Raw genomic sequence first — 18156 nt, forward strand, 5'->3', positions numbered from 1 at the left:
TACAGATTATCTTTAAACTCCTAATGACTGCGAAGTAGAAGCATTGGGACCCTTCATCCACGGGGTGGGGTGGGGTGTACGTCGTCGGGGGATTCTCAGCAGCAGCCGCCATATAGCTGGAATATTGCTGAGTGTGGCGTTAAACTTATCTCAATCACACACTCGTCAGCAATTTTGTAATTCACTAGTACGCCACAATCGCTAAATCACCCGGTCACCAGACTGGTTTTCAGTGACCCATGCTTGTCGTTAGAGGCGTTTAACGGATGGTCAGGCTCCCTCACTTTGTTGATGCTTGTTACCGTATCCCTTCTGCGAAAGTCAGTGCTCATGATTTCAATCACGATATTGACTGGTCCAGACGCGAGTATTTACATACCTCCTACGGGGGTTTGGAAACTTGCTGAATGCGGCGTTAAACAACTGACAACCAAAACGTGACTGGCAGACAAACATGGCACATGATAACCAACTTTCTTGAACTGGTAAAAGAAACATCTATGTTTAGTCGATTTTTCCAATGTTTGGCGTTGTGTCATCAATACACCTTTTTATTGATTATCCGTCGAAACTGATTTTACTGGGCGTATAAAGTAAAGGAACGATGAAAACCATATGACAGGATAACTGAAAATCAGAGACGACACCAAGTGTTCGTGAAATTGTTATTATTATCTGCACTACCAGTGGGCACAAACACACGCAATGCCAATTCAATTGATAACCTGACGGTCATTTATTTACCAGCGAAATTAAAACAAGGAATTACTGTCTCTGGAAATTGCCCTTCACGTGTTTACCATAAAAAAAAATAACTTTCAAACGCACTCACCACTCACACAGTTTCCATGCACACAATATGTTGCTTTTATGCCTGATCGCTTTCCTAACTTTTTGTGCTCAGGGGAGTCTAGATTTACACCTTTAAAAGTGACTACCAGTATGAAAAATAACCATGAACCATTAACTGGTGCTCACAGAATATTTATCTTATCTTTCACGTTTGCATCTATTATTTAGACAACCTAACTAAATTAATGAAGGTTTTCGCGAATTTCAGAACATACAACCAGTTTTCGATCATCGATTCAAGCATATTTGATTCATTATGCATACAGTATCCGTACAGTTCTGTTGATACAGTCTGAATTAGGAATCAAAGAGAAGCAGTCTGGTTACCCATCAATCTCCGAATATCCTTCAAGATCCTGACTATCTGCTTTTCTGCCCTCCTCTGTGACACTGCTCCAGCCTATCATAAGGACCTCCTCACTCCCTATCTCCCTGCTCGCTGACTCCGGTCATCTGGTCAACTCCAGCTCTGTGTACCCTTCGCGAGGACAAAGTTAGCTAGCCAGGCTTTTTCTGTTGTGGCTCCAACTCGGTGGACAGCCTCCCAACATCTCTCAAATCTGCTGACTCTGGCTAGTCATTCCGCCGTGACTTGAAGACCTCTCTCTTCAACCAATAACTGCAATTGTAAACCTTATGAAGCACCACTGAACAACCACCGGTTGGAAATTAGGTGTTATACAAGTGCATTATTATTATAATATTATTATTATTAGTTGGTTGAAACGAGAAGTGCAAAACGGTTGAAAGCGGAAGTCAAAACTGTCAACATAATGCTGTCTTGGGTTGCTATCCTTCTCATTCTTGGGACCAATTGGGCGGAGTGTTTTAAAGCATGTGATGTACGTTTATCGGAATGGAACACAGCGGAGGACATGGACTCAGCTCTTCTCTGGCGGAGGACCGACGTCAAGACGTATTTGAGTTGTGTCCTGCTCTGTTACGTGGACCCAATGTGTTCGAGCGTACAGGTATCCACAGACTCATCAACTTGCATGGCCTTCAAGGATGGACTGTGGCTGAGAACTTCTGTAGACAATGGAAAACTGCACTTTCTGACATGTCGTAAGTTGGACTTTACTCAATGTGTAATGTTGCTTTGTATAATCTGTATTTCATAGATCCGGGTTAGAACTGGTTTCACACATAACGTGAATGGTACACATGAATTCATAAAATTCTTCTGCTCTTAATTCTAATTTGTACATAATATAAAAATAAACTACATTCTTAATCACATCAACATTGGCAGACTGCATAGTATTTATAAAGTTGTTTATCGTAGGAGGTTGACTAAAATATTTCACAATATTTTTATCTCTAACATCAGAAAACCATTCACATATATACAAAATATGCCACTCATTTTCAACAACATTAATACCTTTATTAACATTTATTATTATTTTACATTATAAAATAAACAAAATCTTTCATTAGAAGCTATAATTTCATATCTCCCAGGCTCTATCGCTAAATTAAAATTTTGAAAGTACAGATCTCATATTTAAGCAGATATTACAATAATTATTTAAGCATTTTTCTACATTTAATAGGTTTTTATACTGACAAAAATAAATAGTTTTGTGTGAATTTTCAATGAATAGTCAATGTTTGTTCTCAGGAGAAACGACCACACACCTGAAACCAAAGTGTGAAGCAGCGAAGGGTTACATTTACAACACGGTTACAAGTGTACCCATCTGCTTGAAGATGCACAAGAAGAGGGTGACTTGGGACAAAGCCAGAGTACTATGCCACAGGGAGGGCACGGAACTCATTGAGCTCAACAATCCTGATAAACTGGAAGCGATTCAGCAGTTCATATCCACAACGAAATCATCGAGATGGGACACCTTAGGTAACGCCGTTTTAAGTGTATACTAGCCATAAAAGAAACTGTGCACAGACAAAACTCGAGGTAACTGATAAAAGATGACAACTCAGAGTTAACTGCATGAGAGATTTATTGAACAGGGTGCCGTTGTACAAGACTGCCTTAGCACTAAGACTACCCGAAGTCTATTTTAGTTACGGTCTCCTTAGCCCTACGTTGCTTCATACAACGGCACCTTGTCTGTCATACAGACCCTGGAACAAATATACCCATTGTAGCTAGGGCTGCGCAATATAACCGGTTTACCGGTATTTACCGGTTCAGACATGAAAACGATACGTATTGCGATACGCTGATCGAAAACCGGTATTTTGACATGCATTCGGAAAACTCCGTAATACTCGGAAATCTTCGGATATTTCCGGTTTTTTAAATTGTTCCTTTCCTTGTTTCATTTGTGCCAAACATTATTTACATTTTTATTTTGTCATGATTAAAAGTTTTTATTAACGCCTAATCAAGCATTGTGATTTTGTTGTGTTTTTACTTTATAAATCAAGCATTAACTCGATTATACGTATTTTTTGTTAAGGAAAACTTCTTGCAATATATTGCAATACATATCGCAATACATGCTTTCGCATCGCAATTTATCGCAATATGAAATTCCTTGCAATACCCACCCCTAATTGTAGCCCAAGCAAGTCTAGAAGTGTGGCAAATCTAGATTACCACAGTTTCTGAAAATTGAGAAAGTCTCTGGGCTCCTTTCTATTGTATTTTATTGCAATTCTAAACTTTGTTCTGTGTTCTAAAATATGTTCATTTCAGAGACTAGCTGTTAGCTTATACGGCACCAAGGGACCCGTTCCACAAACCGATCTTAGCGCTAAGGTGACCGTAACTCCAAATCTCAACAAAGTCTTAAAATCATCGGAACGCTACGATCGGTTTGTACAACGGCACCAAGGGACCTGTTTCACAAAACGATCTTAGCGCTAAAGTGACCGTAACTCCGAATCCCAACAAAGTCTTAAAATCATCGTAACGCTACGATCGGTTTGTACAACGGCACCAAGGGACCTGGGCCTAGATTTTCGAAGCTCTCTTAGCGCTAAGATAGTCGTAAGTTAATGTTAATGTATGGCACTTACGGCTATCTTAGCGCTAAGAGAGCTTCGAAAATCTAGGCCCTGTACCACAAACTGTTCTTACCGCTAAAGTGACCGTAACTCCAAATCTCAACAAAGCCTTAAAATCATCGTAACGCTAAGATCGGTTCGTACAACGTGGGCCTGGTTATTAAACCACAGCAACAAGCAAACATCGTGAGATCAGAAAGGCACGTTGTGGTCGAAGTCCGTTCTGGGCCCCGTTCCTCAAAGCGATCGTAGCGCTAAGATGATCGTAACTCCCATACTTTAACATGGACTTAAAGGTCACATGCAACCAAAAAAATCAAACATAATTAAAACACAATTATCACTTCTTCATGACATATAATATGCATTGCTGATTATGAAAAAACAAATAAACAAAATTATAAGCGTATAATCGCAAATCAAAAGTGCAATATTTTGTACTTGGGTTTACCTCCCTCGAAACGAAGCAGCCGGGATACCGAACCCAGTCAGAGCGGGTGGGTGTGCACTCAAGTGTAACGGCTGGTTCATTAGCAGATGCCGCCTTCACGGGTCATTGTGTGTGTATATATAGAGATGTTGGGTTTTGTAAATACATGCTCATTTTTTTGTGTATAACATTTTGCAATCAACAGACATCATAACATGTCATGTGTTCAAGTATCACACCTGCCTGTCTGTGTAATTACATAATGTGACAGAGACCGAACTCGGGCCATAAATCAATGCGTTTTGTTTATGGTGTATAGCCTGATTGGTGTTAAGTTCAAATTGCATGTGGTCAGTGACCGCAGTTGTGTATTGAATATTGTCATTAGCAGACAGGCAAGGCAGACACACTGGTGTCAATAAAACAAGACATTAAGTTTTGTCTGTGACAGCGACATATCTATATCACAGTTAGAAATTGTGTCAACGCTAAATAATGACATTGCTTTTAAGTATCGAACTGAGAAAGTGACTCGGTAAGAAGAACGTGTGGTGAAATAGACAAATGAAATTATATAAACAGTTTATTTACTGTCATAACATACAAAAAGCTCGCGCCTGTGAGATATCAACAAAACATTATGAAACTAGCTCACACCAAAGCCTTCACCGAGTATTCACCAGACAGCCCGCTTCCAAGTTGCGCGAACCTATTTCACTGCGCACGTGCTATGAGCGCAGCCAGCTGTTGAAACCCGTATTCCCCAGAAAAGTCTGGGGAAAATTAGTGAAACGTTTGAACTCCGATTTCGCGCGGTTTTTTTTCATCGCGTTATTTTTCAACTTTATTAGTTGAATTTGCATTTTTGACGCTTTTTTTCGGTAAGTCCATACCGAAAGGTATCAGAATCTGCAAAGTTGTGTTTTACGTTGCATGTGACCTTTAACGACTATCGTAGCACTACGATCGCTTTGAGGAACGGGGCCCAGGACGGCATGGATGGTTAATGGATTATCGTCCCCCATCACGTCTATTGGCCTTCGTCATGGTGACATCGGGTCTGTTGGTGCACGAGTACAATGTGTGAAGCCTATTTCTGGTATCCCCCGTGTGAAGCCCATTTTGGGTGTCCCCGTTTGAAGCCCATGCCTGATGTCTCCCACCGTGATATTGCCGGAATTGCTAAAAGCGGCGTAAAACAATACTCACTCACTCTGGTGTCTCCCCTCCACCCCCACCCCCACCCCCACCCAATCCCTCCATAATATTGCTGTAATATTGCTGAACGTGGCGTTATGCTAAACTCCCTCACTTCACGTGTCTTTACAACAAGAATTTTTTATCCTTCAGAAACATGGGTAGGACTGACGCGGAGGGGCGACATGGTTTTCAATTGGGCAGGTACCAACTTGTCGTACAATGGTAAGTGGGCACCCAATCAGCCTGGTGAATATGACTGTGGCGGGCTCAGTTTACAAGGATTGACAGTTAACCAGTGCCAAGTACACTGGCGGTTTCTGTGCGAAATAAAGTAACCTAAAGGGACACACCGAAGTTCGTTATACGCATTTCGACTGTCAGACATCTTGGATAGGTCATGTGACCATGTCATGTGACACGAGTTCTCTGTTTCATACATACTATGTTTATACATCACATATGGGGGAGGTGGGGTAGCCCAGTGGTTAAAGCGTTCGCTCTTCACGCCGAAGACCTTTTAGCAATATTCCAGCAATATTACGGCGGGAACATAAGAAATAGCTTTCATACATTGTATCCATGCGGGGAATCGAACCCGGGTCTTCGGCGTAACGAGCGAACGCTTTAACCACAAGGCTACCCTATCCGCCCACTCAGGGTTTGTATTTAAATCTCCCACTGCACAATGGCTCATTTTCAATTCTAATGTTAATTGCTTTTATTACATTTAAACCTGAACAAAACCCCCTCACCTCGTTGTTATTTGTGTAACTGTTGTATTTTGGTCTCTTTCCTTTCCGACTCCAGAACATATTAACATATTCGTGAACTGTGATAAGTTACGTCTCACGTTAATAGAGCAGCTTTAGACAACATATCATGAACTTTCACCACACACACGCCCTGTATCCACTTTTCGATGGAAAGTTCTCTTTATTCAACAGAGTAGGCCGCACGCTAACGCGTCCCACCCCATTCTGATTCTCTATATCTCTTAAACCTTAATGATATGTTGTATATATCAATGTAATGAATATCAGTCTAATAATATATTACATGACAAATTATTTTCCATCTATCCGTGAGGGGAGATTGAACAGTCCGCCAGTCAGTCATGCCTGAGTACCCCTGCATATCCTCTATTCAAGCCTTGCTATGAGAGAGAGTAGAACAGTCCGCCAGTCAGTCATGCCTGAGTACCCCTGTATCCTCTATTCAAGCCTTGCTATGAGAGAGAGTAGAACAGTCCGCCAGTCAGTCATGCCTGAGTACCCCTGCATATCCTCTATTCAAGCCTTGCTATGAGAGAGAGTAGAACAGTCCGCCAGTCAGTCATGCCTGAGTACCCCTGTATCCTCTATTTAAGCCTTGCTATGAGAGAGAGTAGAACAGTCCGCCAGTCAGTCATGCCTGAGTACCCATGTATCCTCTATTCAAGCCTTGCTATGAGAGAGAGTAGGTCGCTCCGTCCAGTGAGCGCGGGTTATTTGAAAAGCAGAGCATGGTGTTTCACGATAACACTTCCTCGCCTCTAGATTTCTTATCTATTTTCCCAACAGACCTACTTTATGGTTTTAAACTTGTACAGGATACATTATGTTCTGTATATAATAGATGCAATAGCTGACGACTGAGCTATATACAAGTAATACATTTCTACATTCCATCTCTCAGAACAACCAGTCACTATTGTGGTATTATGTACTTTCAACCACGGGTTTGTAACGCTAAAAACTGCCATCAAGGTATGTACTGTCACTAACGGGGTGTTATCACTATCCTTGTATATAGTGATAACACCCAGCACAGCGACAGTACATACCTTGATGGCAGTTTTTAGCGTTACAAGCACCTCTACTTTCAACATACACCCTTTATTCAAGCTTTGCTGTGAGAGAAAGTAGGTCGCACATTCTGCTGAGCGCGGGCTATTTGAAACGACGGATCAATTGAGTTGTCAAGCGGGCTCAATTCAAACCGGGCTGACAGCATTCTCTTTCCACAGAGGTTACTTGTCATATCTTCCTACGAACCTCTGTTCTAATACGGCAATATTTCCCTGTTCTCGTAAAATCCCCTAGCGGCAAAAAATCGCAACACGAATTATTACATGACACTTTTATGGATAACAACTTCTTTTTATTCTTTACACGACGTATCAGAGCTAATTCTTGCTAGTTGTTATCCATAAAAGTGTCATGTATTCATGTTCGTCCAACTTCTAAATGCCTTTCAAAAACGAATTATCTCCTTTCTTTCTATACAATAAGAACACGTTTTACATCGACTTAGATCCAACTTGACTAAAGCAAGCAAATTTGGTGCCGGGGACTTGTGTTGATGTGACACACAAGACTTTTAATGGCTGGCTTATCCGTTGTCAAGAAGAGGCGATGGAGTCGCCATAGATTCGCCATTACATGACTGAGTTCTGTCTAGAAGAAATGTTTGCGCATCGCGCAATGGGAAGAGGTTCTAGTTTTCCCGAAGCATACGGAAATTACCGAGGCCTTGCGAATGATCACTTTTGAAACCGCGTCGCTGCTTGCACAACTAAATCTCATTGCAACCAATTACGAATCCTGAACACTCGCACCATGAAAGGGCCGTATTAGAACAGAGGTTCGTAGGAAGATATGACAAGTAACCTCTGTGGGAAGAGAATGGGCTGACAGGTGCTGTCTGTCTATTCAGGGCAGTACGCTATACATAGCTTTATTCATTATACTTTGCTTTTGTTTTTCTCGTCTCATAAAGGGGTTTCTGTAAGAAAGCATGAACGCATTCAAACATCCACCTTTCATTAACCTTTCCTGACCTGTGACGCCCTGCCTACATTAACATATTCATGCATTCTCGTGCATACATTATCTCGGATTCGAGACGGATCCGGTTGTGGTACCGTTATGACCCATCTATTACTACTTATGGGATATGTCAGAACGTAATACCTCTTTGTACCAACCAGATGTCTGATTTGATAGACCTAGCCTCTTACCACTATGATATAGATTTTGGAAGAATGTCAGACTTCCTCATGTTGATATAGACTAATAAAGAATGGCATACAGCTATCCTGCCTTTTATTTGTGTTTGTTTCATTATTTCATTGCACCCGTGAAGATCCGGGTTAGAACTGATCTTCTGTAGCCCATGCTTGTCGTAAGAGGCGACTGACGGGGTCGGGAGGTCAGGCTCGCTGACTTGGTTGACACATGTCATCGCATCCCAGTTGCGTAGATCGATGCTCATGCTGTTGATCACTGGATTGTCTAGTCTAGAGGGGCGGTCTGGTATTCGGACTTCCAACAGTTGTTGGTGGATCTGTGGCATCTGCAGGTCTGGTATTCGGACTTCCAACAGTTGTTGGTGGATCTGTGGCATCTGCAGGTCTGGTATTCGGACTTCCAACAGTTGTTGGTGGATCTGTGGCATCTGCAGGTCTGGTATTCGGACTTCCAACAGTTGTTGGTGGATTTGTGGCATCTGTTGAGCTGACATTCGGACATCCTTTGTTACACTGTTGGTAAAAATGCTAAGAAAACTTTCTAACCACCCGTTCTTGGACTTTTGTAGTAAATATATTGAGTGATACCGCCTGCAAGTGGATGCCGCCATTGTGCATTCCTAGTCTGTGTCAGAGAAGCGCCAGAGCAGCATGCCCAGGTAACCAGTCTGTTTATCCCAAGTTCTAAGATGCTTCGGGGGAAAGATCAAGGGCGCCGACAGTACTTTATTTGCAGTTCGCTCTACCACCATGTATAGTGTAATAAAACACACTTTATTACACTATACATGGTGGTAGAGCGAACTGTATTTTTTTTCTAAGATGCCAAATTTAATACTTTCTAAGGATAATTACGATTAATTTAAGGCAGAAAACAAACGACGGTTTCGGTGACCTAAATTAAGAATCCTCGCACAGGGCTAACTGGCGCGCTGTTCTATTGATGTGTCTGACCCCCTACATTAAGACGAACGTTACCAGAAAAAAACAAATGATAACAGTTTGATGACGGTTTACGTTCGGATTAAATATCTTCTCTGAATTATTTTAATTACATCTGTGATTAACGTAAACAATATGGGGCAATATGAACGTCGCATTTCTACTACCAACGTAAGTTTAGATCAGTACATCCAGATGAAGCTGAGTAGTCAAGCGACATTCCACGATTGCATTGTGGGAATGTAAACATTGCGAACGTAACCGTGTCGCTGAAAACTTGTGAGTCAAATTGTGACATTTTAACTGTCGTAAAACATAAACGTAATGTTTCCACCAGTGATGTTAGCTCCGTGAAGCAACTGCAATCCACGAAACGGGATGCAATGGAGTAGTTTACTGTAGTAGGCTTTATTACCTTTATTTAGTGAGTGAGTGAGTTTAGTTTTACGCCGCATTTAGCAATATTCCAGCAATATCACGGCGCGGGACACCAGAAATGGACTTAACACATTGTGCCCATGTGGGGCATCGAACCCGGGTTTTTGGCGTGACGAGCGAACGCCTTAACCATTAGGCTACCCCAACGCCCCATCAAAAGGAAGAGTGAATGAGTATGGTTTTACGGAAGTATGCAAAACCTTTCTTCTCACACTAGAGCTGAAATACTGCCGATGTGACTCTAAATATAAACTCAATCACTTTAATTGTAGCTGGTTTGGTCTTTGGCAACCCGTGAAGATCCGGGTTAGAATCGGTCTTCAGTAACCCAGCTTTTAGCAATATCGCAGCAACATCACCAGAAATGGGCTTCACACATTGTACCCATGTGGGGGAATCAACCCGGGTCTTCAGCGTGATAAACAAACGCTTTAACCGCTAGGTTACCCCACCGCCCCGCTAAAGAGAGATCACCATACTAACTGACTGACTGAGTTTGGTTTTACTCCGCTTTTAGCAATATTCCAGCAACATAACGGCAGGGGGACACCAGAATGGGCTTCACAAATTGTACCCATGTGGGGAATCGAACCCGGGTCATCGGCGTGATAAACAAACGCTTTAACCATTAGGCTACCCCACCGCCCCAGATCACCATACTAGGGACCATGGGCACTCACAGTTCCCTTGCTACCTGCATGGACCCCAGGATGATCTACACCATCCCACAAGCAACTGGTGATTATCAGCAAATTTAGCCAAACTTGAAACAACAAAATTATTCCATTAAAACCCTGGCAATGATGAACATATTTGAATTAAGTGGTCTTAATTAAAGTAAAACAAAACACATATTATGAAAAAAATAATTTAATCATCCTTTTCTAATGCACTTATGTCACTCTCCTATAAACTATTCCTCCCTTGGCAGAGCTGATAGTCTAGAACACTATGTAGACAACAGCTGCAATCTCATAAAATCCGCTCTTTTACTCTGAGACAATTCCTCTCTGCATGAAGACCTCAAAGTACCACCATTGTTCAGAATGTAAATAATAACTTCATACCATTATGCTGCTGTTTAACTGAAGGAATAGTGGGGTTTTTTTTCATATAAATCCCTGTTCACAAATTCAAATTGTTAAAACATCAGCAAAAAATAAAGAAAAACAATGGACGTATCGCCAGAAGGAACTTCTGATTAATCACAGTCAGTTCTGAATGTAAATAATAAAGGTTATACCATTATACTGCTGCATCACTGAAGGAATTGCTGTCTTCTGTGGGCTTTTCAAAAAAATCCTACTTCCCAAAATCGAATTGGTAAAAAGGCTAGCCAAATAGTTACAAAAAGCTGATGTCCATATCCTAACTTTAGAAAGACCTTCACAAAGGGTTCGCCCAATAGCACAATCAACAGGACTCGATGAAAGGAAACGAAACTACTACGAAAAAACAGGTTGCTGATGAAATAGAACTTAATGCTAGAGTTTGAGTATGATGATTATTAATATTATAATAAAAATAACTTCTGGATAAATTAACAGAGCTGATATCTTGAAAATATCAACATGGGTGCAAGCTGATATAAATATGAGCCTGCATTCTGTTCTAAATGAAGTGAGTGAGTGAGTTTAGTTTTACACCTATTTTAGCAATATTTCAGCAATATAACAGCGGGGGATGCCAGAAATGGGCTTCACACATTGCATCCATGTGGGGAATCAAACCTGGGTCTTCGGTGTAATGAGCAAACGCTTTAACCACTAGACTACCCCACCACCCCACTCAAAATGGAAGAACTGTCTATCTGTGAGTGAGTGAGTTTAGTTTTACGCCGCACTCAGCAATATGGCGCACTCAGCAATATGGCGGCGGTCTATCTGTCAGATCTCCAGGAAGTGAGGATATGTGTATCAGAGTGAAACAGAAGCTGATGCGACTGCAGCAGTTAAAAAAAATCTTACTTACACCACATAACAGTAAACCATATCCAGCATAGCTTCATCATCAAAATAAATATTCTGGAAGACAATTACATATAGTCAGCACTCCGCACATCAATCTGACTTAAGATTAAGTACAAGACATCAACATTGATACCATGTTCCCATTCCAAAAATGAAAATGCTATGAATGAGTGAGTGAGTGAGTGAGTTTGGTTTTACACCGCTTTTAGCAATATTCCAGCAATATCACGGCGGTGCTATGAATGAACGAATGGTGAGGAGTAAGAGTGAGATGGAGTTTGGTTTTACTCACAGCTAGGGACACCAGAAATAGACTTCACACAATGTACCCATGGTGGGAATCAAACCCACGGTGACGAGCAAACGCTTTAACCACTGGGTTACCCCACTGCCCCAATCACTCTGACGAACAATATCATGAAATTTTAATCATCTGTTGTTCATCCTTGATTAAGTTAATTACGAGGCACAATTTTCTTAAAATCCTGATTTGAATTACACAACATGAAATAAGATGTCCAAACAACCTATACTCAAGTGCAAAAGAAACTTTGTGTCATGCACGTGATAAGACAGAGATGATGGCTTCACTGGCTGATCAAAGTCTCTGTTAAAAGATTATCCAAGGTATTTATCATAATCGAATGGTGATTTTATTCCCTGGATCACAAAAAGTGACCTACTATGCATTAACAAAGCATTATGCACGTCTTTCAAATAAGGACGGAGTGAGTGAGTATGGTATTATACAGCCTTTAGCGATACTCCGGCAAAATTAATGTTGGTGACACCAGAAATCTGCCTGACAGAATGTACCATAAGGGGAATTGAACCCAGGTCTTCAGCTTGATATGCAAATGCTTTACCCAACTGCCCCATTAGAAAAAAGGTTCTTTTTGTGGCATAAGGCTTGCAACAATGATTAAGCAGGACCAACTACAAACTCCCGGACAAGTCTTTACATTTGTATATAGATTCTAAGGCTTTACACCAACATGAATCACTCCTACAGTAAACTATTTTTCGCATCCATAAATATGAAAACCTGGGAATTTATTAGTAGGCATGCCCAAGAAGTAATGGTTCGAATGCAGGCAGAAGATGCTACTCACAAGCTTTTACAATAAATTTGCTGTTCAAGGAATATCGAGGTCATCACACATTGTGGGAAAATGAACCTGGTCCTCGGGGAGACCTTGGAAAGTCTAGTCCTTGTTCTATTCCTTTAATGCTAGATACCAGGAAGGGTGATAACAAATACCATCATTTTAAATGAGGAGTTATCATCATAAAATGAACATGGATTCCAATCATTTTGTCGTTCTTTATGAGTCAAAGGATCATATGGGTCAGAAAAACTCATGTTTTTCCATCATAGTCACCATGAGAAGTTTTATGTACGTGTGGAAACCTATCATTACAAAAATACAGAGGGTGCTTAATTAAGTTCTTTGTGTATATGTGAAATGTACAAGACAAAGCAAATATATTGAGACAACATTTCCAGACAAAGTAAACAACTTGAACTCCTGACATGGCCCAGCCATACTGTAAATATATAAATATTGTAGATACACACTTACCACAGACACAAGGTAAAATAGAGCCTTAAACAGGTACAAAACCTCCAGTTATAATCGTTCAGTTAGTAGTGAGGAACATCACTTTGACTTGTCAGTAGGACTGCAGGTATGAAGGTTACAGCTTTAGTGATCCCCAGGATAATGCAGTGAAGGTGAGGTTATCTGAAGGTGAGGTTATGAGAATGTAAGATTATGTGGTTGTGTGAAGGTTAGGTTATGTGGTTGTGTGAAGGTGAGGTTATGTGAAGGTGAGGTTGTGTGAAGGTAAGGTTATGTGAAGGTGAGGTTATGTGGTTGTGTGAAGGTGAGGTTGTGTGAAGGTGAGGTTATGTGGTTGTGTGAAGGTGAGGTGTGAAGGTGAGGTTATGTGGTTGTGTAAATGTAAGAGTATGTGGTTGTGTGAAGGTGAGGTTATGTGAAGGTAAGAATAAGTGGTTGTGTGAAGGTCAGGTTATGTGGTTGTGTGAAGGTGAGGTTATGTGGTTGTGTGAAGTTGTGTGGTGTGAAGGTGAGGTTGTGTGAAGGTGATGTGTGACGGTGAGGTTATGTGGTTATGTGAAGGTGAGGTTGTGTGAAAGTGAGGTTATGTGGTTGTATGAATGTAAGATAATGTGGTTTTGTGAAGGTGTTATCTAGTTGTGTGAAGGTGTATATCTACTTGTGTGAAGGTGTATATCTAGTTGTGTGAAGGTGTTTTTCTGTGTGTGTGAAAGTGAGTGAGTGAGTGAGTGAGTGAGTGAATGAGTGAGTGAGTGTTCCTGCTATATCACAGTGGCGGACATCAGAAACGGCCTTCATAAATTTTACCCATGCAAGGAATCGATCCACTTCTTCAACCTGACGATTGAACACTCTAACCATGCGGCTACTCTACCACCCTGTAGAAATTTAGCAGCATCAACACTGCTTGGCTGATATGGAGGGCTTGACAGATCTTCATGCTCTGTTGTCACAGCGTAAAAGATTGCAATCTGACAAATGACTACGGCGCAAATGTCACACATTAACCACTGGAACCATCATGATTCAGTAAACATGGTAAAAACTCCTGATATTTCTGCATAGCATTTCATAAAAAAAATACACCCAATTGCTAATTGTGAGAGAAATACAGTCACAATGGGCAAAACACAAAACATAATAAAGTCACTGTATAAGTATTATCACCTTAAAACATCTGACTGACTGCTGCTTCTAGAATCAATCACGTCTTCATTGGAACACACTTCTCTTTGCATGGAATCAAATAAGGAATGGCTACCATCGATAACATTGTCAGACTTTAAGAACATCTGGTTGCCATGGTTATGGTTGCCAAGGAAACCGGATTCACTTTCTACTGTCTGGTTGTCAAAGTGACAAACATCATCATCATCATCACCCAACCAGTTCCTTTGGTTGTGTGGTTTGTTGAAAGCACCAACAAATGAAAGGCTGTCGTTGTGTGATAGGGTTGAAAGACTTGCTCCATTTGAATCGGGATATGTACTGTGTGAAGGCAGGTTGTCAAGGAGATTATTGCCTTGGAAACTGGCACCTGATGACTGTGGAACACTAGTTAATAGATTGTCTGATGCATGGCTAGCGTGAGTGCTAACATCAAATAAAGTATCGTCAAACTTATCAGAATCCAAACTGAATTCATCAGCTTTAAAGTCAAACTGTTGTGTAGGCTGTTGCTGAGGATTATGTTGTTCAGCAGTTGTTGTTGAAGGGCTGTCATCATGAAATGTTTGCATAGGAATTTCTTCAGATTGTAACAAGCCTGTTGATTCGTTCGCTTCATCAGGATTTATGTTATCTGAATTCTGATTTGCCAGTCTCAGGGCCCTTGCCGCCAGCTTCATTTTGGCCCGGTGTTCCTTTTTCTCATCATTGTAGCACAACGCATATTCCATTGACTCGTACACCGTCATAATAACACAGAAGACACAGGCCAACACAAGCACCTGCAACAGAGCATGGAAATATCTGTCACTGTAAGTGAGTGAATATAGTTTTACGCCACACTCAGCAGTATTCCAGCTATATGGTGGAGGTCAGTAAATAATCGAGTCTGGACCAGACAATCCAGTGATCAACAGTGTGAGCTTCGATCTACGCAGTTGGGATACGATGACGTGTCAACCAAGTCACCCGATCCTGATAGTTGCCTCTTACGACAAACATGGGTTACTGAAGATCAATTCTAACCCAGATCTTCACATGGTGTCACTGTAAATGGACATTTCGTGAAGACTAACTGCCTACAATTTGGTAGTTTTGTTTGTCATTAAAATCACACAATATTCCACCTATAGGACAAGTGGTATATACAATTAAGTTTGAATATGACAGTGATCAACATCATGAGCATCGATTTATACAGTGTATGAAATAAGGCCCGTCCGACCGCCCGAGACGGGCTAAACTTCTGACGATGGTCTAAATTTACAGCTAGCCAGCCCGATGGTTTGGTAAAACATTTAGTAAATTTGTGTAAATTCACCATATCTTGGTGTTTGGTCTGGTTAAATCCATTTTGGGCTGGTAACAATTTGATGTTACCAGCCCTGATGTCTGGCTGAGTTTTTGGCTTATTTCATACACTGATTTATACAGTTAGGATAAGGTTACCCGTATCAACCAAGGCAGTAAGATGGGTCTGACAAGTGACCCTCTAAGTCGCCTGCTGCGACAAGCTTTGGTTGCTGAAGACCAACTCTCACAGGAATTTTCATGGATTGACTGGTTTCTTGAAATATGTAATTCTGACTAAATTCTACCTATTGCTTAACCAATAAATAGAGAATTTAAACCAATAAACATCCAAACAGAGGTTACTGAGGGGCACAACATTGATCAGAAAGTTCCATGTCCTGAACAACTGGGCCATAAATGATGACCCATAAATCTTGGATTCAAACCCATAATCACAACATCAAGGGATTAGACTGACTGACTGAGTTTAGTTTTACGCCACTTTTAGCAATATTCCAGCAATATCACGGCGGGGGACACCAGAAATGGGCTTAACACATTGTGCCCATGTGGGGAATCGAATCCGGGTCTTCGGCGTGACGAGCCTACGCTTTAACCACTAGGCTACCCCACCGCCCCACAAGGGATTAGAAAGGGACAACTCTGCACTGCACTCCCCAATACTGAAGCCACTAGTTAATGACCCATATATATTCTATTCAAACCTATATTCGTCATTTAGGCTGCTTTTATCAATATTCCAGCAATATCACCAGAAATAGGCTTCACACATTGTGCCCATGCTGAGAATCGAAATCTGGGTCTTCAGGGTGGCAAGCAAACGTTTTAACCACTAGGCCACCCCACCTACCCCATACCGCTAAAATCACCAGATCCTGGTGATTTTCAGGAACACAACAAATTCCTTTTCCCAATAACACCAAGTCCATTTTTGTTACATGTACATTTTGCATTCAACACCACAATTATCAGATCTTGGAGTATCTAAGGGAGGAAACTCTGTGTGGTACCTTCAGAGTCTTCTGTGACATGGGGATGTCAGGTTTGGCGATGACGGGCGGTGGCGAACAGGGCAGGCTGTAGCTATCATTGAGGAACTCTCCAGACATCGCATGTGCAATCTCTCTGTAACCATGGTAACAGGAATTAGCGAAGGGGTATGCAATCGACAACGAACTATCAGAAACATATTTTTTTATCTACAGGTGTTAATTCTACTGACATTAATTACCAAAACTACTGAGTAGAAATGAAATATATAAAAGAGAAACAACAGAAGTTCCAAAATAAAACATTGTAGTTTAATCTAATATGTGCCAAAAAAACGTTATGATCTGCTTAAAACTGTTATACCACACTCTGAAACATTCCAGCTACATGGAGGCAGTCTGTAAATAATAGAATCTGGACCAGACAATCCAGTGATCAACATCATGAGCATCGATCTACGCAACTGGTGAGGTGAGGTGAAATTGGGTTTAACGTCATGCTTGAGAATATTTCGCTCATATGACGACGTGTGTATGTGTATGTGCGGCTGCTTGCACTAGCCCAGACTTAAGCTGGTTTTAAAGTGCTAACTCACTGAGATACCATGCCGCAGTGAAGCCGAGCCGACCAGTCCTTGAACTCATGAATGCCGAGCGCCAGTCTGGGACCAACAAGTGCCATATTTTAACGTCTTTTGGTATGATGCGGTCGGGGAATCAAACCCGCGACCTTCCGCTCTCCGGGCGGACCCTCTAACCACTACACCACGGAGGCGGCCCTACGATAATATGAAGAAATGTGTCCACCAAATCAGCGAGCCTGACCCCCCGATCCCACTACTGGGTTGTGGAAGCATATATGAGGCAACACTACGGAGATGTTTACATGAAGACATGATTTGATTTGTTGAGGAGACATAAGTGGTACTCTGGCAAAGGAGTGATGTGAACTTAAATAAAATCCCAATCTCTGTAGATGGTAAGAGTTACCTCCTCCTGGCCTGGAACTCTTTAGGAGCGAAGGGAGTGCCAAAGAGTATGATCTGCCACTTCAGCAGGTGACCATTGATGAAGCGGCCAGTGTCTGTAAACAGAAACCACCATCAGCTTACAGTGCTGTACACTTGGAGACAGACAGACAGACAGACAGGTGAGGTGAGATGAAATTGGGTTTAATGTCGTGCTTGAGAATATTTTGCTAATTATGACAACGTGCATGCGTGTGTATGTGTATGTGCGGCTGCTTGTACTAGCCCAGACTGAAGCTGGTTTTATAGTGCTAGCC

The 18156-nt window shown here is 41.4% G+C and overlaps 1 protein-coding gene across 1 annotated transcript in view; it reads right to left on the reverse strand.

The window, feature by feature from the left end:
* Positions 1-12298: 12298 nt before the first annotated feature.
* Positions 12299-18156, reverse strand: part of LOC124256797 (proprotein convertase subtilisin/kexin type 7-like) — a 35079-nt gene continuing 29221 nt past the window's right edge. Inside the window, exons 15-17 of the mRNA XM_046690754.1 lie at positions 17862-17955; positions 16893-17007; positions 12299-15350 (exon numbers count right to left, since the gene is read on the reverse strand). Coding sequence (XP_046546710.1) covers positions 14565-15350; positions 16893-17007; positions 17862-17955 — 995 coding nt within the window. The 3' untranslated portion in view covers positions 12299-14564. The remainder of the gene's footprint in view (positions 15351-16892; positions 17008-17861; positions 17956-18156) is intronic.

Source organism: Haliotis rubra, unplaced genomic scaffold (genome assembly GCF_003918875.1).
Source record: "Haliotis rubra isolate DU_JTF1 unplaced genomic scaffold, ASM391887v1 Scf64, whole genome shotgun sequence".
Classification (NCBI taxonomy): domain Eukaryota; kingdom Metazoa; phylum Mollusca; class Gastropoda; order Lepetellida; family Haliotidae; genus Haliotis; species Haliotis rubra.